This window comes from Pseudophryne corroboree, chromosome 3, assembly GCF_028390025.1.
Source record: "Pseudophryne corroboree isolate aPseCor3 chromosome 3, aPseCor3.hap2, whole genome shotgun sequence".
Taxonomy (NCBI): Eukaryota; Metazoa; Chordata; class Amphibia; order Anura; family Myobatrachidae; genus Pseudophryne; species Pseudophryne corroboree.
In genome coordinates this window covers 89462253-89484000 of record NC_086446.1, presented here as the reverse complement: position 1 = coordinate 89484000, position 21748 = coordinate 89462253, and the positions used below count along the sequence as shown (strand labels likewise).

At 46.5% G+C, this 21748-nt stretch overlaps 1 protein-coding gene across 1 annotated transcript in view; it reads right to left on the bottom strand.

Moving 5' to 3' along the window:
- Positions 1 to 269: 269 nt before the first annotated feature.
- LOC135057051 (zinc finger protein 1 homolog) overlaps positions 270 to 21748 on the bottom strand; it is a 59935-nt gene continuing 38456 nt past the window's right edge. The window contains exon 11 of the mRNA XM_063962930.1: positions 270 to 2239. Coding sequence (XP_063819000.1) covers positions 1251 to 2239 — 989 coding nt within the window. The 3' untranslated portion in view covers positions 270 to 1250. The remainder of the gene's footprint in view (positions 2240 to 21748) is intronic.

The window sequence follows — 21748 nt, the reverse complement described above, 5'->3', positions numbered from 1 at the left end:
ACATAATATAGGCATGCTGCATATCATTTAATCAGCAGAAGCTGCTCGTGCGTCCTATTACACTACTTTGCATCTAAGATATATTTTCGCTGGAAAAACGCAATAAAAACGCTCAGCCCTACCAAGTCAACCAGCACTCACGCGTTATGTGTAACGTGACTTGTAGCGCACGGATCAAAGATGTAAGAGAACACATATGTGCAATCTTTAAAAGTACTTGTCTCTTTCATCAATTAAATTAATACAAATAGCATCCACAATATTTAAAGTAATTTAATCAGTTTTTTTTATTCAAGGGTTTTAGATGCATCAACAGATAGCGGGAAAGCTCCCACACAAATACAGGCACAAAAATCTCAACATCAACAGTGCAAATACATTAAGTTTGAAGTGCATTAAACAGATGTCTAAAAGAATAGTAGACATCCCTGTAGAATCATAGGTGTGTTGAGGGTGGTGTTTACTTAGTGATGCAGGAGATAAATTTTACCCGCGTCCGTGAGGGCATCTCCACAACTCTTGAGTATGTAGAATAGTATATTAATAAGAGTTAAAGAATAGGGGGCACCCGAAGGCGTTAAGATATAAGTAGAAAGATGGGTGAGGTAAGAGAGGAAGAGGGTAAGATAAGGTCGGAGGGAGTTAGGAACATAGAGGAGGGAGGGGGGGGGGGGAGGGGTACCACTTAATAAGGTTATGGAATGTAGCTAGGAAAAATTTTAATTACCATCCAAGGGAATATCCAGGTAAGCCTGGGAGGATTTGTATTCCAACCAAGGTGCCCATGTGGTGACGAATTCACTAGATTTGCCTATTGATGATAGAAACAGATCCTCCATTCTCATAAAATAGTTCAACTTGGTGAACCATGCACGACTCGTGGGTGGAGAGTGGGCTCTCCACTTGGCTGGGATCACAGCACGTGCTGCGTTGCTTAGGTGTCGTAGAAGGGAGTGTTTGTGTTGAGACACAGGAATTGTAGAATGATTGATAAGCCAGAATGCTGGGTCCTGTGGAATCTGGGTCTTAAGGATGCGCTGTGAGATGTGTATGACTTCCTGCCAGAAGGGCTGTATTAGAGGGCATGTCCACCAGATATGTAGAAGGGTGCCTGAAGGGGAGGAGCAGCGCCAGCAAAGTGCCGATGAGGAGGGGTATATAGCATGAAGGAGGGAGGGGGGTTTGTACCATCTTGTCATGACCTTGTATTGACACAATATTTAAAGTATTAATGCTCCTTATGTCTCAGCTCATTGTAATTGCTTTTCTCCACTGTGAGTTTTAAGATGTTTATCTAGAGTTGGTTTCTGTGTAAAACATTTCCCACACTCAGAACATCGAAATGGTTTCTCACCTTTGTGACTTTTCTCATGTGTAACAAGAACGGATTTATATGCAAAACATTTCCCACACTCAGAACATCTAAACGGTTTCTCACCTTTGTGACTTTTTTCATGCGTAACAAGAACTGATTTATATGCAAAACGTTTCCCACACTGAGAACATGGAAATGGTTTCTCACCAGTGTGGCATCTCTCATGTGAAACAAGAATTTGTTTCTGTGCAAAACATTTTCCACACTGAGAACATGCAAATGGTTTCTCACCTGTGTGACATCTCTCATGTCTAACAAGAACCGATTTCTGCGCAAAACATTTCCCACACTCAGAACATCGAAATGGTTTCTCGCCTGTGTGGCGTCTCTCATGTGTGACAAGAATTGATTTATGTGCAAAACATTTCCCACACTCAGAACATGGAAATGGCTTCTCACCCGTGTGACTTCTCTGATGTGAAACAAGATGTTCTTTCCTTGTATAACATTTCCCACACTCAGCGCATGGAAATGATATTTCACCTGTGTGAAGTTTACTATGTGTAAGGAGTTGTGATCTCTGTGTAAAACTTTTCTCACATTCAGAACACGGATATCGCTTCACACTTCTCTTCTTCCTTGGCTGATGGGTAATAGGTTTTGTGATCTGTTTAAAATATGTTTGATCTATAGAACAGGGGAATGTGTTACCTATTTTAAGAGCTGTAATAGATGTGACACTGTCAGGGGAACATTCCTCATGATAAGCGAGAGCAGGTGACATATATGTGCTAAGTAGTACTGGATTTGTCATTGGAGTAACACAGTTTTCTCCTAGAGAAAATTGTGTGATGTCATCTGTGATGTCACCATCTGACGATAAACAGAGACGTTCCTCTGAGGTATTCCTCTTGTAGTGTCCATCTGCAGAGAATACAATAAATATGGGAATATTAACACTTCCTTATAATAAGATACGTTTTCATAGAGACTGAAAGGAGTATGTGGCAACAGAGCTGAAATGTGCTGTAGAATACGTCGTCATTGTCTATGCGTGAATATAAAGTTGAAAGTGGGTTAACAGACAAAATATTGCTGCTGCAAGACTAGCACAAACATATGCATCTATACATAAATATAAGACAATCTGTAAATGTAGCAATGCAGAATGTTTACCATGTCTGCCCAATAGTTACAATAAGACTGGAAAGTACTTCTAAGATTTATAGCGGAATTGTGTATTTTCTGGGACTGTGAGAAACTAGCAGGATCAGGGCAGCCGGGCACACAGAGATTATCTGTAGTCAGACACATCCCAGGGGTCTAGTCATAAAGCAGTGAAAAGTGTGGAGAAGTGAGCCAGTGGAGAAGTTGCCCATGGCTACTAATCAGCATTGAAGTAATATTTATAATTTGCATACTATACAACTGTACGGAGCAGCTGATTGGTTGCCATGGGCAACTTCTCCACAGGCTCACTTCTGCAATCTTTTCACTGCTTCATGAATAGACCCTTATATCAGTCTCCACTATCACTTTTTAAGGCTTAATACATTTGGGCCAATATACTATGTAGAATTCTGAAACTCCGGGGAGCAAATCGAAAATTGCGAATAGCTCCATCTTCTAGCATCTCTCCACAAACAGATTAAAGTGAATGAGACTTCTATTTTATTTGCGTAGGATTGCCTTTGTAGATCATTCTTATTGTTTTTGCATCTGCTTTAAGCATTCAGTATCTTTCTCATATGAAATTTCATTTAATAAGATTGGCCTCTGTGATTCTTTTCGGGTCCATACTGCCTGTGGATGTAGCTCACTCATGCTACATATATGTATACTATTAGTTATTTGTGTAAAAACTGGGACAAGAGATTGTACATGTGTAGAGATTGGAAACTTCATACTTTGAGTGTGCCGCTCCTGATTCAACTTCTGTGGTGACAATTATTGGTGGCAAACGAATAGTGAGTGGGAGAGTCATAGGGGGAGATTCAAATGTCTGAAAAGTCAGTTGGGTGTCTCGAGTTTCCTGTCTATTAGTCAGGAAAAAAAAAGACTCCCAACTGACTTTTCAAACATTTGAATCTCCCCCACAGTGTATTAATTTCCGTACTGTCAAAGTCGAAAATATTATAGGCACATTCATCACGTACAAACACCACACAGATGGCCTCCGTGCGGGTGCTTGTTCTGCCGTGCGTGCGCATACTCGCAGGCTACGTATAATCGCTCACGCGGTCTTGCGTGTTAGCGCGTGGTATGAGTATTTACGGTAGCATATGCATTCGCACGGAAAAGCCACAAAGACATATCCCATATTTAATCCACATAGTACATAATTTACACGTAGACTACATGCACCACACCAACGAGTTTCATTTGTTAAAAAGGTACAACAACAGAGGGATTAGACTTTACAGGATATAAGGGGACAGAATTAGATTAGGAGGTGATGTTTGGTATCCAGCTGTACAGTATTTCAAGAGCAATATTCTGGTAGCAGTTTGCAGAAGACAGCACGCTCCTGCGCATATCTATGCGCAGGAACAGAATATTAATATTACACTGTATTTACTGTACTCTGATATTCGGCGGGAATCCAGTGGATAACATCTGCAAGTGCACCTGGACCAGGTATCGCCCTCCTATTCAAACCGACCTATGACCCCTCCTGTACTGTAAATGACTAGCCCTTGACCTATGGGTGAAGAGATTACAGATTCCTTTGTTTCATAATTTGGACAAATGTATAAAAGCCATGCTGCCTGGCCGGTCAAACACATTCTCTGAAGGTCATCTTTGCAGATTGACTGAGGACCGGAACCGGGTGGCGCTGGCGAACAAACGTATGTATCCATTGGTTGTAGCCTCTTCTCTTATGTGATTGTATTATTGTTGTAACCCCCTGTTTAGTAAATAACTGTTGGTGGGTCGGATCCCAACATATTTAATTACAATTGGTGTTGTGTCCCTTTCCTGCTAGGGGTTATAAAGTGTATTCCGCCTCACGTGTAGCTACTCTGTGCTTACAGTGTGACGGCGCGCGGGGGTTTAGGGGTTTCACACATACATGCTTAGCGGTCGCAGCGGCCTGTACAGGTATACGTTTAAGGTATTGCTTTTCTTCCTATAAGTTAACCTGCTTTAACAGTAGATACACCAGGTGGTTGTTTTTTTTATTAAATCTGCTAGACCCACAATGGTGATTTTGACAGACTGGGACCAGATATTGGAATATCTTGGAACAAGGTCCGTGACATCGGCTGATAATTGGGCACAATTCATACCAGACTGCTGCTGTGCGTTTTTGCACAGCGGGCAATTATCAAACTACTGCGCACGCACCGCAATGTGCACTCGTGTCGCCAAACAGCGCCAGGATGGTAAAAAATTTCTAACGCACGGCCGTTTGCAAGGTGACTGACAGAAAGAGGACGTTTGTTGGTGGTAACTGCCAGTTTTCAGTGAGTGTCTGGAAAAACGCAGACATTCCCAAGCATTTTCATGGCGGGTGTGTGACATCAGCCTGATTTCTTTGCACTGGAGGAGTGAGTATTGAGCTATGCACAGACTGCACAGAATGAGAAAAACATTTAGACGGTGAGTGTGATGAGAACGGTTCTGCAGCTGTCCGCTGACTGAGAATTTTCACACAGCGTACACATGCAATCGCACACTTGCATGGGGTGAATTTCCACCCCCCCTGGGCGATGACTATCTGATCGCAGGACAGTGTCATTTGCAGCACAGCGATCAGGTCTGAATTAGGCCCATAGATTTACAGATACTCAAAGGAGGGCCTTGTTCACAAGACCTTGCATTCTAGAGGAAGATGTAGGTGAACATAGGGACAGTACAGCAGATTTGGGGAATGCAGAGGTTATACCATCATGAGGGGGTTGGTCAACTTTAATGAAGAGATGTTTAACTGCTGAGAAAGCAACTTTTAGTTCTTATAACTTCTCTACTGCAAACAGCGTTATGTCAGATGGAAAGTCGGCTGCAGTGTGACGTGACAACAATGTGTATCATAGTGATGTGTGTTGTGATGTCAGCAACTAAATGCATTTCCGTAACAACTAGTTGTTTCATCAGAAGGATCAAGGTATGCGAGAAAGCATTCTATTTCTCTAGAAGTTATACAATAAATTGTCACAATTCATTAATCTACTGGTGTGCTATCGGATTGTTGCATCACATTAGAATCAAAGATAAATTAAAACATATAGTCACATACATATAGAATATGAATATAAAGACTCAAATTGTTCAGCGTGTTGAATAGTATGAATAAAAATAAGCCTCAAACATATTTCGTCGTTGACCTCGGATGACATCATTCAGTGACAAAATGTGACGCAAAGGATGGACAAACAGCAGGAAGACTCCACATGGACTGCTGTAGGAGGGCTCAAGCAAACGCAACCTCCCCATCTTCTATTGGTAGAGTGAAGGCCCCAAGCTGGTACAAAACCCACCCCACCACTCACTGGAGGAGAGAAGGTCTCCACTGGTCTTGTAGTGTCATAGCCCTGATGACATGCTGTGTAAGCTGTGGTGGGTAATAAGTCATCCTAAGTGTGACTGATGGGGTTGGGGCAGCTGCTCCTGGATGGGCACCAGAAGAACAACATGGACCTAAGAGTTGAGACCCTGCTGGAGAGGCTCCTATGCCTCTCTACGTTGTGCAGCAGCTGCACCCAGCACCGGCACAGTATGTCAGCGAGTTCCCGGAGCAGGGTAAGCACATAGGACCAATAGGGTTATTAGGCAGGGTGTGGACAGATGGCCCAGGGGTTATAGGTAGCATTACACATGAGGATAACAGGATGGTATAGGCAGTATTACACAGAATATGGGCACATTGAGCTAGGAGTATAAATTGAGTGACTGGAAGCGTGTGAGGTTGCGGTCATTATGGTTGCTAAGGGAGAGACTTGTGGGGGAGGGGGGGGTTACACGACAGTGAGACACCAGGTAGAGAAAGAGACAAGGGGAAGAGAGACATACGGAGACAGACAATGGGGTGGAGAGATATATGAAAGGAAGACAGAAAGACAGATATATATAAGTAGAGAGAGGCACATGGCGGAAAGAAACAGGGATGAGACAGGGGGGTAGAGGGAGATTGAAAGACAGATGGGAATGAAAATAGACAAGGGAGGGGACAGAGATGGCAAGTTGAGGAAGACAGATGATTATATATCTTATACACATAGAACAATACAAGTGGCACATTGGTATGGTATCACAGGGGTACAAAGACTTATTCCACATGCATACATAATTTACACACAGTTTATTAAGTGCCAGCTGAATATTCAATGCTCTGGATTCTAACCCACAAGATCAGTAACAATCATCCATTTTGGACAGAACACCTCTTTGATCACTTTTCCTAGCATCACGTAAGAGATGAGGAGATGAACGTTCTGCCCAACATTTCTGTGCCTTCTCCTCCTTGTCTTCTAAATAATGCTAGAAGAAGGGATCTCCCGTGATGCTGTCCTGTGTGCTCTGGGGTTACATATAGTTTTCATGAAATTATTTTCTCTTTCTACAATTGCGGCTACTAAAGAAGTTTGGCCACTGACAGTGGCATATATCTGTTAGGCTAGGTACACACTTGCCGATGTACCCCCGATATATCATATGAAGCGGCGGATCGGACGATACATCTTATACATCAGCAAGTGTGTATACCCTATATCGTTAACGATGCGCGCTCCCGAGGGTCGTTAAAGTACAATGTCTTTAGTTTTCAACTTGAAATCTTAAGATATTGTACGAGACGGCATGCACCCACATCCAGACGCAAACGATATCGGGCCTAATTCAGACCTGATCGCTCCTCTGCCAATTTGCAGAGGTCTGTGATCGGATAGTTGCCAGAGTGTAAAACCGCGCCGCGCAAGTCTGCGTACGCCGTGCGAAAAGCTTTGCAAACGCCGGTCATCTGCAAATCCGCTCACAACTCACTCACCCGTTTCAACCAACCTGCGTTCGCCTAGTGATAAAACAAACGCAGGATTTTTTCGATCCGTACGCATGCGCAGTCGTTCGATAATCGTCCGCTGTGCGATTTCCCACAACAGCGATCAGCTCTGAATTAGGCCCCTCGTTCATCGTGTATGAACAATATTGTTTGTGGGGGATCTTGAGCGATGTCACCGACACTGGCAAGTGTGTACCCAGCCTTAGGAATACACGTATACTCCAGCATCTAGGGCCTCTGTAGTGGCTATTTCTACAAGCCAACACTAACCTGGTATAGGATAATATAGATATGCAGGAGGCCTTATGTGTGATTGCAGCAAACATGCAGAGGACCCACAGGAGTTGTGCCACAATCTATGCAGAAGATGTCAGACACAGAGACATGTGACCAGCAGGTCAATGTTTAGGTGACCTTTTTAAAGGGTGAGCCTCAGAGAGTTCCTGTTGATCTGGATAAACCAGATGCTTTAGATAACCCTACATGGAAAATGGAGATATCAGCCCAACTGGGGGGTGGGGGGGACCAATTCTGTATGGGCCCAAAGAGTGAATGACTGGTATAGGAACTGTGCCCGAGGAGACGGACAACTTCGAGAGAAGAATTGACATTAAACTAGTGGCGAAATTCACACCAGCTCACACCATACAAAACATGCCGCCAAACATGGCTTTCAACAAAACCCATGCTAACGTGCATGCATAACGCAACAGCAACAGCTGTGAACATCTTAACACATGAGAACATGTGTAAAAAGATAAAACGTAATCTGCAGGAAAAATTAGCACTGGGCGGGCACCCAGCATCCTCTATGGACTACGAGAAAAGGATTTACCGGTAGGTAATTAAAATCCTATTTTCTCTTACATCCTAGAGGATGCTGGGGTAGATTTTAGTACCATGGGGATGTACCAAAGCTCCCAGTACGGGCGGGAAAGTGCTAATGTTCCTGCAGAACTGTCTGACCAAACTGAAGGTCGTCAGCAGCCAAGGTGACAAACCTGTAAAACTTAGCAAACATGTTTGCTGGGGTGTCAGAAGCCACTGGCACCACCACAGGTTGGTTGATAAGGAGATAAGACACAACCTTTGGAAGAAAATGCTGACGTGTCCGCAGTTCAGATCTATCTTCTTGAAAAATCAAATAAGGACTCTTGTGTGACAGAGCCCCTAATTCAGACACTCGTCTGCCTGAGGCCAAGGCCACAGCATGACCACTTTCCAAGTGAGAAACTTCAACTCTACCTCTTGTAGAGGCTCAAACCAGTCCTATTTAAGGAAACTGCAACACCCATTAAGATCCCATGGCGCCGCAGGAGGCACAAAGGGAGGTTGGATGCGCAGAACCCCCTTCACGAACGTCTGGGCCTCAGGAAGGGAAGCCAACTGTTTCTGAAAGAAAATGGACAAGGCCGAAATTTGGACCTTGATAGACACTAATCTCAAGCCAGCATCCACACCCGCCTGTAGAAATAGGAGAAGACGTCCTAATTTAAACTCCACCGCAGGAGACTTCTTGGATTCACACCAAGATACATATTTTCTCCAAATACGATGGTAATGTTTGGACGTTACCCCTTTCCTGGCTAGAATAAGTGTGGGAATGACTTTATTGGGAATACCCTTACGGACTAGGATCTGGCGCTCAACAGCCATGCCGTCAAACGCAGCTGCGGTAAGTCTTGATAAACAAACGGCCCCTGCTGAAGCAGGTCCTCGCGAAAAGGAAGAGGCTGAGGATCTTCCAGTAATAACTCCTGAAGATCTGGATACCAAGCCCTCCTTGGCCAGTCTGGAGCAATGAGAATTGCTCGAACCCTTGCTCTTACGATGATCTTGAGAACTTTTGGTATTAGTGGAAGTGGAGGGAACAGATACACCGACTGAAACACCCACTGGGTCACCAGTGCATCCACTGCTATTGCTTGTGGGTCTCTTGACCTGGAACAATATTTCTGAAGCTTCTTGTTGAGACGTGATGCCATCATATCTACTTGAGGAACGCCCCAATGATCTGCTACCTCTGCAAAGACTTCTGGGTGGAGGCCCCATTCTCCTGGATGGAGATAGTGTCTGCTGAGGAAGTCTGCTTCCCAGTTGTCCGCTCCCGGAATGAAAATTACCGACAGAGCTTTTTGCATGTCTTTCTGCCCAGAGGAGTATTTTTGTCACCACTGCCATTGCCGCTCTGCTTTTTGTTCCGCCCTGGCGGTTTATGTAAGCTACTGCCGTTACATTGTCTGACTGGATCTGCATGGGACGACCTTGAAGGAGGTGTGTCGCTTGATGAAGGCTGTTGTACACAGCTCTCAATTCCAGAATGTTTATGTGAAGGAGTACTTCTTGACTTGACCATCGTCCTTGGAAGCTTTCCCCTTGCGTGACTGCTCCCCAACCTCGGAGGATTGCAGCTGTGGTCACCAGGATCCAAGTCTGAATCCCGAACCTGCGTCCCTCCAGGAGGTGAGAACTTTGAAGCCATCACAAGAGTGAAATACTGGCTTTTGTTGACAGGATTATCCACCGGGTGCATGTGTATGTGCGATCCGGACCACTTGTCCAGTAGGTCCCACTGGAACACCCTGGCGTGTAATCGGCCAAATTGTAGAGCCTCGTAGGTCGCTACCATTTTTCCCAGCAGGCGGATGCACTGATGAATCGATATGCATGCTGGTTTTAAAACTTGTTTGACCATGCTCTGGATCTCCATAGCCTTTTCCACCAGTAGGAATACTTTCTGTGCTTCCGTGTCCAATATCATTCCCAGAAATGATAACCTCATTGTGGGTTCCAATTGTGATTTTGGAAGGTTTATGATCCAATAGTGCTGTTGAAGCACCGTCAGGGAAAGTGCAATGTTCTGCACTAGTTTCTCCCTGGATCTCGCTTTTATGAGGAGATTGTCCAAGTATGGTATGACTTTGACTCCTTTCTTGTGAAGAAGAACCATCATGTCCGCAATCACCTTGGTGAATATTCTCGGAGCCGTGGAGAGCCCGAAAAGGCAATGTTTGGAACTGTAGTGGCAGTCCTGCACCGCAAACCTCAGGTATGCCTGATGCGGTGGGTAGATGGGAACATGTAAATAAGCATCTTTGATGTCCATCGATACCAGAAATTCCTTTTCCTCCAAGCTGGAGATCACCGCTCTCAGGGATTCCATCTTGAATTTGAACCTTTTCAAATAAAGGTTCAGAGTCTTTATGTTTAAAATCGGTCTGACCGAGCCATCCGGTTTCGGCACTACAAACAGGCTTGAATAAAACCCTTTTTCCTGTTGTGACACAGGAACTAAGGAAATTACGTTGTCTTGACATAATTTCTGTATTGCGTTCAGCACTTTTGCCCTGTCCTGAACAGAAGCTGGTAAGGCTGATTTGAAAAATCGGCATGGGGGAAGGTCATGAAATTCCAATTTGTACCCTTGGGATACTATCTGCAATACCCAAGGATCCAGATGTGAGTGAACCCAGACCTGGCTGAAAGACAGTAGACGTGCCCCCACCCGATCGTACTCCCGCAGGGGAGCCCCAGCGTCATGCTGAGGTTTTATCAGAAGTAGCTGTTGACTTCTGCACCTGCGAGCCTGATGGTGTTGTAGATTTTTTTAACCTCTTCCTCGACCTCTTCCTGCGAAGAAGGGGGTACCCTTTGCCTTTTTGGACTTGTTGGGCCGAAAGGATTGCATCGTATGAGAATTAAATCCTTTCCTAGGTGGAGCAGCTGCGGAAGGCAGACATGCTGACTTGCCTGATGTAGTTTTTGAAATCATGGCATTCAGCTTGTCTCCAAAGAGGGCTTCTCCATTGTAAGGAAGCGCCTCAATATTCTTTTTTGATTCCGCATCAGCATTCCATTGGCGGATCCACAGCGCCCTGCGGGCTGAAATCGCCATAGCGGAGGATCTTGAACTCAGCAACCCAATATCCTTCATAGCTTCAACTAAGTAACCTGCAGCATCTTTGATATGGCCGAGAGTTAGGACTATTTCATCCCTGTCAACTGTGCCTATGTTAACAAGCAAGTCGTCAGACCATTTTTCCATAGCGTTACCCACCCACGCACAAGCAATGGTGGGCCTGAGCACCTTCTGTTAACCGTATATATGGATTTTAGGGTTGTTTCTAATTTACGGTCAGCTGGATCTTTTAATGAGGCTGAACCAGGGACAGGAAAAACAATTTTCTTAGCCGAGAAACTGAGGTGTCTATCACTGGAGGTGTCTCCCATTTGTGCCCGTCTTCTTCAGGGAAAGGATACGCTACACGTATCCTTCTGGGAAGGGTAAATTTCTTCTCTGGGTTAGTCCAGGATTCTTCAAAGAATGCATTCAAATCCTTTGAAGGAGGAAAAGTCACAACCTGCTTTTTATTTAATTTAAAATAATCCTTTTCCTTAGGGACCAGTGTTGTTTCAGGAAACTCCAACACATCCTTTATAGCGACCATCATACATTGTATGCATTTGGCTAATTTGGGGTCAACCCCCCTCAAATCCCTTCCTGGGATGAATCCTCCCCAATGTCTGACATGTTACAACTTGTACATCACACAGGGGAGCTATTGGGGATAGACCCACACTAAAGTCTGTCAGAGAGAGACAGAGGGATTTGCCAGTCCACACACTGCGCCTTATTGTGAATTGTGGAAATATTACCCACTTGCAGCGCCTATATCAATAATAGGCACACAGACCTAATTATAATGAACACTCTCTGCCCCTTCTATAACACCCTGTACTTGTATCAGCGTTGTCATGAGGAGAAACAGTATTCAGGAGCTTCACACTGGAGTTTCTGCAGGAGAAAATGGCACCCAGTGAGTGTTCTGGCAAGTCTGAGGAGAAGCCCCGCCCTTCAGCCTCAGCAATGTAATATTTATACTGCCTGGGGATGGCACATCAGCGGCTGTACATGTATGTACCCTTTTTGCCAGAGAGAGTAAGGTTTTAAAACATGCCCTCAGAGCACGCTCTGCACCCTTGTGCGGAGAGACCCTTCAGGAGCTAATGGTGTCCTGTCAGTGGAAACAGAACCATTAACTAATTGAGAAGTTGTTTCCTACTTTCCCCCCTAAGTCACACGAAGCAGGGAAACTGTTGCCAGCAGCTTCCCTGTAAAATAAAAAACTTAAGAAAGTCTTTTTCCAGCAAAGCTCTGTAGAGCTCCACTAGTGTGCATCCAGTCTCCTGGGCACATTTTCTAAACTGAGGTCTGGAGGAGGGGCATAGAGGGAGGAGCCAGTTCACACTGTTGAAAAGTCTTAAAGTGCCGAAGGCTCCAGCGGGACCGTCTATACCAGGGGTGGCCAAACCGGTCCTCGAGATCTACCAACAGTTCATGTTTTCCAGGCCTCCTGGAGACCTGTAGAATTGTCAGTTAGGAATGAATGCAGCACATCTTAATTAGTAATGACTACACCTGTGCACCAGCTAGGTGATCTGCAAAATGTGTACTGTTGGTAGATCTCGAGGACTGGTTTGGCCAGCCCTGGTCTATACCCTATGGTACTAAAATGGATCCCAGCATCCTCTAGGACGTAAGAGAAATTAACAATCATCAGCCACAGAAAAGACAGCATGGGAGGCCACCTAAGCGTTTCATCCAGGAGACTATCAGGGGCACGGCCTCTTACCTCTCACTCCCAAACATTATACCCGGAGATAAATCCAGATCTCCTCCTATAAAGGTCTCAGTAGACAATTTCAAGGCCATTGTTAGGGCAAGATATAGAGCTGGGGAGAAATTATGTAGCAGGATAGGTGTAGTTACTCATATAACCAGTTACCTTCCACCTTCACATTAAACCACACAACAATAAATGCATCATATAAAACAGGTGGTTGCTGTGCTAGTACACATCTTGCCTCATGCATAATATTAGGAGACTGCTTCAGATCTCTGGGTTGGGAACACACAGTGACATGATGTGAGGAGGAGAGCAGGAGTATAATAGGGGCTGATGGCTCCTGATGTATGAGACACACCAGAGAGTGTGGGGAGGAGACTGGTTAGATCTCTGGGCTGGTAACACATAGTGACATGATGTGAGGAGGAGAGCAGGAGTATAATAGGGGCTGATGGCTCCTGATGTATGAGACACACCAGAGAGTGTGGGGAGGAGACTGGTTAGATCTCTGGGCTGGTAACACATAGTGACATGATGTGAGGAGGAGAGCAGGAGTATAATAGGGGCTGATGGCTCCTGATGTATGAGACACACCAGAGAGTGTGGGGAGGAGACTGGTTAGATCTCTGGGCTGGTAACACATAGTGACACGATGTGAGGGGGAGAGCAGAAGTATAAATAGGATTTTAATACCTTCCGGTAAATCCTTTTCTCTTAGTCCGTAGAGGCTGCTGGAGATGCTTCAAAAACCATGGGGTATAGACGGGGTCCGCAGGAGACATGGGCACACTATAAGACTTTGAATGGGTGTGAATTGGCCCCTCCCTCTATGCCCATCCTCCAGACTCCAGTTATAGGAACTGTGCCCAGGGAGACGGACATTTCGAGGAAAAGGATTTATTTAATGTTTTTAAACTAAGGTGAGATACATACCAGCTCACACCTCAAACACGCCATACAACATGGCATTCAACAACAACATATGCAACGGCATGACCAACATCAGTCACAGACTGACTGAACTTAACTCAAAATGAGCGTAACCATAACCAAACTGCAGATACAGCCCGCACTGGGACGGGCGCCCAGCATCCTCTACTCTAGAGGATGCTGGGGATGCTTCAAGAACCATGGGGTTTATACCAAAGCTCTAGAACAGGGGGGAGAGAGCGGATGACTCTGCAGCACCGATTGACCAAACAAGAGGTCCTCCTCAGCCAGGGTATCAAACTTGTAAAACTTCGCAAAAGTGTTTGATCCCGACCAAGTAGCAGCTCGGCAAAGCTGTAATGCCAAGACCCCACGGGCAGCCGCGCAGGATGAGCCCACCTTTCTGGTTGAATGGGCCTTCAGCGATTTCGGTAACAGCAATCCCGCCGTAGAGTGAGCTTGCTGAATCGTATTACAGATCCAACGTGCAATAGTCTGCTTGGAAGCAGGAGCCCCAATCTTGCTGGGAGCCCACAAGACAAACAGAGCCTCTGTTTTCCTAATTTGAGCCGTTCTGGCGACATAGATTTTCAAAGCTCTGACCACATCGAGAGACTTCAATTCCGCCAAAGCGTCAGTAGCCACTGGCACCGCAATAGGCTGGTTTACGTGAAACGATTAAACCACTTTTGGCAGAAATTGCTGACGAGTTCTCAACTCCGCTCTATCAGCATGGAAGATTAAATAGGGGCTTTTGTGAGACAAAGCCGCCAATTCAGAAACCCGCCTTGCGGAAGCCAAGGCCAACAACATGACTACTCTCCAAGTAAGGAATTTTAACTCAACCTTACGCAAAGGTTCAAACCAATGAGATTGCAAGAACTGCAACACCACATTCAGATCCCATGGCGCCACTGGGGGGCACAAAGGGAGGTTGCATGTGTAGTACACCTTTCACGAAGGTCTGAACTTCTGTAAGGGAGGCCAATTCTTTCTGAAAGAAAATTGATAAGGCCGAAATTTGTACTTTAATTGAGCCCAACTTTAGGCCCGCATCCACACCAGCTTGCAAAAAATGGAGCAAACGCCCCAGCTGAAATTCCTCCGTAGGAGCCTTCTTGGATTCACACCAAGACACATATTTCCACCAAATACGGTGGTAATGCTTTTCTAGCCTGAAGAAGTGTGGGAATGACTACACTGGGAATTACCCTTCCGGGCTAGGTTCTGGCGCTCAACTGCCATGCCGTCAAACGCAGCCGTCTTGATACACGTAACAGGTCCTCTCGTAGAGGAAGAGGCCAGGGATCTTCTATGAGTAATTCCTGAAGATCGGGATACCAGGCCCTCCTTGGCCAGTCTGGAACAACGAGTATCGCCTGAACCCTTGTTCTTCTTATCATCTTTATCACCTTTGGAATGAGTGGAAGTGGAGGGAACACATATACCGACGGAAACACCCACGGTGTCACTAGGGCGTCCACCGCCATCGCTTGAGGGTCCCTTGACCTGGAACAATATCTCTGAAGTTTCTTGTTGAGGCAGGACGCCATCATGTCTAATTGAGGAATATCCAATGACTTGTCACTTCTGAAAAGACCTCTTGATGAAGACCCCACTCTCCTGGATGGAGATCGTGTCTGCTGAGGAAGTCTGCTTCCCAGTTGTCCACTCCTGGAATGAAGACCGCTTGCATGTTTCTCTGCCCCAGCGAAGAATTCTCGTGGCCTCGGCCACTGCCGCTCTGCTTCTTGTTCCGCCCTGGCGGTTTCTGTACGCCACTGCTGTTATGTTGTCTGACTGAATCAAGACGGGCAGACTGCGAAGAAGATGATCCGCTTGCAGAATGCCGTTGTAAATGGCCCTTAATTCCAGAATGTTTATGTGCAGACAAGCTTCCTGGCTTGACCATTTTCCCTGAAAATTTCTCCCCTGTGTGACTGTTCCCCAGACTCGGAGACTTGCATCTGTGGTCACCAGGATCCAATCCTGAATCCCGAACCTGCGTCCCTCCAGAAGGTGAGAACTGTGCAGCCACCACAGGAGGGAGATCCTGGTCCTGGAAGATAGGAATATTTTCCAGTGCACGTCCAGGTGAGACCTGGACCACTTGTCCAGCAGGTCCCACTGAAACACCCTGGCATGGAACCTGCCATACTGAATGGCCTCGTAGGCCGCCACCATCTTCCCCAGCAACCGAGTACATTGAAGAATCGACACAATTGCCGATTTCAGAATTTGTTTTACCATGTTCTGTATTTCCAGAGCCTTTTCCACTGGAAGAAAAACTCTGTAATTCTGTATCCAGAATCATACCCAGGAACGACAACCGTGTCGTCGGAATCAACTGTGATTTTGGTAAGTTTAGGAGCCAACCATGTTGTTGCAGAATCATCAGAGACAGGGCAACGTTTCTCAGCAATTGTTCCTTGGATCTCGCCTTTATCAGGAGATCGTCCAAGTATGGGATAATTGTGATTCCTTGCTTGCGCAGGAGAACCATAATTTCCGCCATTACTTTGGTGAAAATCCTTGGAGCCGTGGACAGACCAAACGGCAACGTCTGAAATTGGTAATGACAATCCTGAACAGCGAACCTCAGGCATGCCTGATGTGGAGGATATATGGGAACGTGTAAGTAAGCATCCTTTATGTCGACCGACACCATAAAATCGCCCTCCTCCAGACTGGAGATCACTGCTCGGAGAGATTCCATCTTGAATTAAAAAATTTTTAGAAAGAAATTGAGGGATTTTAGGTTCAGAATCGGTCTGACTGAGCCATCCGGCTTTGGTACCACGAACAGACTTGAATAAAAATCCTCCCCCTGTTGTGACGGGGGTACCGTGACAATGACTTAATTTTGCCACAGCTTTAGTATCGCAGCGCATAAAACCTCTCTTTCTGGAAGAGAAGCTGGCAAGGCCGATTTGAAAAATTGGTGAGGGGGCACGTCTTGAAACTCTAATTTGTACCCTTGGTCTACTATTTCTAATATCCAAGGATCCAGGTCCGAGTGCACCCAGACCTGACTGAAGAGTCTCAGATGTGCCCCCACCGGTGCGGACTCCTGCAGAGGAGCCCCAGCGTCATGCGGTGGATTTGGTAGAAGCCGGAGAGGACTTCTGCTCTTGGGAAACTGCCACAGTCTGTGACCTTTTTCCCTTTCCTCTTCCTCTCGCAGCAAGGAAGGAGGATCCTTGTCCTTTTTTGTATTTATTGGGCCGAAAGGACTGCATCTGATAGTGGGGCGTTTTCTTTTGTTGCGAAGGAACATAAGGTAAAAATGACGACTTACCCACGGTAGCCGTAGATACCAGGTCAGTGAGGCCGTCACCAAACAAGACACTACCGTTAAACGGTAGAGACTCCATAGCCTTCTTCGAGTCAGCAACAGCATTCCATTGATGAATCCACAATGTCCTTCTAGCCGAGACAGCCATGGCATTGGCCCTTGATCCTAAAAGGCCAATATCCCTTGCAGCTTCTTTTAAATATGCTGCAGCGTCCCTGATATGACCCAGAGTCAAAAGCATGTTATCCCTGTCCAGGGTATCTCAGATGACAAGTTATCTGCCCATTTTTCAATAGTGCTAATCACCCATGTCGAAGCAACGGCAGGCCTGAGTAGCGTACCTGTAGTGACATAAATGGATTTTAGTGTATGTTCCTGCTTACGATCCGCAGGATCCTTTAGGGCTGCCATGTCCGGAGACGTAAGCGCCACCTTCTTGGACAGACGCGATAGAGCTTTGTCCACTATGGGGGTTAACTCCCACTTTTCCCTGTCCCCAGAGGGGAACGGATATGCCACTGGAATTCTTTGGGGAACCTGTACCTTCTTGTCAGGATTTTCCCAAGCCTTTTCACAAAGAGCGTTCAGTTCATGAGAGGGAGGAAACGTTACCTCAGGTTTCTTTCCTTTATACATACAGACCCTAGTATCAGGAACAGCAGGGTCCTCCGTGATATGTAATACGTCTTTTATTGCCACAATCATGTACTGAATGCTCTTAGCCAGTTTTGGATGTAATCTGGCATCACTATAGTCGACACTGGAATCAGAGTCCATGTCGGTATCTGTATCTGCTATCTGGGTAAATGCACGTTTCTGTGACCCCGAAGGGGTCTGAGCTTGTGACAATGCATCTTCCATGGGATTTCCTCCATGTCTGGTTCTTAGACCCTGATTTATCTAATCTCTTAGTCAACCGAGCCACATTTGCATTCAAAACACTCAACATATTTACAAACTCAGCAGTCGGCAGTGCCGACAGGATCACTCCCACCTCCTTTTCTGCCCCCACTCCGGCTTCCTCCTGGGAAGAGCACTCAGCCTCAGACATGTCGACACACACACGTACCGACACCTACAATCACACTGGGCTATAGGGGACAGCCCACAGCAAAGCCTGTTAGAAAGACACAGAGGGAGTTTGCCAGCTCACAACCCAGCGCCCAACCCGGTACTGAGACCTTACATACAATGCCTCAGACCTGCTAGCGCTTTTATAATATAAAATAATAGCACCAAATCTACTGTGCCCCCCCCCCCCCCCCCCCCCCCATTTTGCAACCTGTTACTTGTACAGCAGTGTGGAGGTCAGGGCCAGCATCTCTGCAGCTTCTGTGAAAAGAAAATGGTGCTGGTGAGAGCTGTGAGGGCTAAGCCACGCCCCCTTACCGGCGCGCTTCAGTCCCGCACAAATCTACATAATTATACTGGCGGGGGTCTATATTTAGTGCCTAGGCACTTTTAATATACTTTAATATACTTATTTGCCAGTTAAAACTTCAGTATTCATGCTGCCCAGGGCGCCCCCCATGCGCCCTGTCAGTGCCGCTGTGTGTGTGGGAGCATGGCGCGCAGCGCGACCGCTGCGCGGTACCTCAACACTGAAGTCTTCTGCCGTCACTGAAGTCTTCTTCTCTTCTTTTACTCACTCGGCTTCTTTCTTCTGGCTCTGTAAGGGGGTGACGGCGCGGCTCCGGGAACGAGCAGCTAGGCGCACCAAGTGATCGGACCCTCTGGAGCTAATGTGTCCAGTAGCCTAAGAAGCAGAGCCTTTGAACTCACAGAAGTAGGTCCGCTTCTCTCCCCTCAGTCCCACGATGCAGGGAGCCTGTTGCCAGCAGTGCTCCCTGAAAATAATAAACCTAACAAAAAATAAGAATTTACTTACCGATAATTCTATTTCTCGGAGTCCGTAGTGGATGCTGGGGTTCCTGAAAGGACCATGGGGAATAGCGGCTCCGCAGGAGACAGGGCACAAAAAGTAAAGCTTTATGATCAGGTGGTGTGTACTGGCTCCTCCCCCTATGACCCTCCTCCAAGCCTCAGTTAGGATACTGTGCCCGGACGAGCGTACACAATAAGGAAGGATTTATGAATCCCGGGTAAGACTCATACCAGCCACACCAATCACACCGTACAACCTGTGATCTAAACCCAGTTAACAGTATGATAACAGAGGAGCCTCTGAAAGATGGCTCCCTACAACAATAACCCGATTTAGGTAACAATAACTATGTACAATTATTGCAGATAATCCGCACTTGGGATGGGCGCCCAGCATCCACTACGGACTCCGAGAAATAGAATTATCGGTAAGTAAATTCTTATTTTCTCTATCGTCCTAGTGGATGCTGGGGTTCCTGAAAGGACCATGGGGATTATACCAAAGCTCCCAAACGGGCGGGAGAGTGCGGATGACTCTGCAGCACCGAATGAGAGAACTCCAGGTCCTCCTTAGCCAGGGTATCAAATTTGTAGAATTTTACAAACGTGTTCTCCCCCGACCACGTAGCCGCTCGGCAGAGTTGTAATGCCGAGACCCCTCGGGCAGCCGCCCAAGAAGAACCCACCTTCCTTGTGGAGTGGGCATTTACCGATTTTGGCTGTGGCAGGCCTGCCACAGAATGTGCAAGCTGAATCGTACTACAAATCCAGCGAGCAATAGTCTGCTTAGACGCAGGAGCGCCCAACTTGTTGGGAGCATATAGTATAAACAGTGAGTCAGATTTCCTGACTCCAGCTGTCCTTGAAATGTATATTTTTAAAGCTCTGACAACATCCAACAACTTGGAGTCCTCCAAGTCGCTTGTAGCCGCAGGCACAACAATAGGCTGGTTCAGATGAAATGCTGACACCACCTTAGGGAGAAAATGCGGACGAGTCCGCAGTTCTGCCCTGTCCGAATGGAAAATCAGATATGGGCTTTTGTAAGATAAAGCTGCCAGTTCTGACACTCTCCTGGCCGAAGCCAGGGCTAGTAGCATGGTCACTTTCCATGTGAGATATTTCAAATCCACATTTTTTAGTGGTTCAAACCAATGAGATTTGAGAAAGTCCAAAACAACATTGAGATCCCACGGTGCCACTGGAGGCACCACAGGGGGCTGTATATGCAGTACTCCCTTAACAAAAGTCTGGACTTCAGGAACTGAAGCCAATTCTTTCTGGAAGAAAATCGACAGGGCCGAAATTTGAACCTTAATAGATCCCAATTTGAGACCCATAGACAATCCTGATTGCAGGAAATGTAGGAATCGACCCAGTTGAAATTCCTCCGTCGGAGCACTCCGATCCTCGCACCACGCAACATATTTTCGCCAAATGCGGTGATAATGTTGCGCGGTTACTTCCTTCCTTGCTTTAATCAAGGTAGGAATGACTTCTTCCGGAATGCCTTTTCCCTTTAGGATCCGGCGTTCAACCGCCATGCCGTCAAACGCAGCCGCGGTAAGTCTTGAAACAGACAGGGACCCTGCTGAAGCCGGTCCCTTCTCAGAGGTAGAGGCCACGGATCCTCCGTGATCATCTCTTGAAGTTCCGGGTACCAAGTCCTTCTTGGCCAATCCGGAGCCACTAGTATCGTTCTTACGCCTCTTTGCCGTATAATTCTCAATACTTTTGGTATGAGAGGCAGAGGAGGAAACACATACACCGACTGGTACACCCAAGGCGTTACCAGCGCGTCCACAGCTATTGCCTGCGGATCTCTTGACCTGGCGCAATACCTGTCCAGTTTTTTGTTGAGGCGAGACGCCATCATGTCCACCATTGGTCTTTCCCAACGGGTTACAAGCATGTGGAAAACTTCTGGATGAAGTCCCCACTCTCCCGGGTGAAGGTCGTGTCTGCTGAGGAAGTCTGCTTCCCAGTTGTCCACTCCCGGGATGAACACTGCTGACAGTGCTATCACATGATTCTCCGCCCAGTGAAGAATCCTTGCAGCTTCTGCCATTGCACTCCTACTTCTTGTGCCGCCCTGTCTGTTTACATGGGCGACTGCCGTGATGTTGTCCGACTGGATCAACACCGGTTTTCCTTGAAGCAGAGGTTCTGCCTGGCTTAGAGCATTGTAGATTGCTCTTAGTTCCAGAATGTTTATGTGAAGAGACGTTTCCAGGCTCGACCACATGCCCTGGAAGTTTCTTCCTTGTGTGACTGCTCCCCAGCCTCTCAGGCTGGCGTCCGTGGTCACCAGGATCCAATCCTGTATGCCGAATCTGCGGCCCTCCAATAGATGAGCACTCTGCAACCACCACAGAAGAGATACCCTTGTCCTTGGAGACAGGGTTATCCGCTGGTGCATCTGAAGATGCGACCCTGACCATTTGTCCAGCAGATCCCTCTGGAAAACTCTTGCGTGGAATCTGCCGAATGGAATTGCTTCGTAAGAAGCCACCATTTTTCCCAGGACTCTTGTGCCTTGATGTACAGATACCTTTCCTGGTTTTAGGAGGTTCCTGACAAGCTCGGATAACTCCTTGGCTTTTTCCTCTGGGAGAAAAACCTTTTTCTGAACCGTGTCCAGAATCATCCCTAGGAACAGCAGACGTGTTGTCGGAATTAACTGGGATTTTGGAATATTC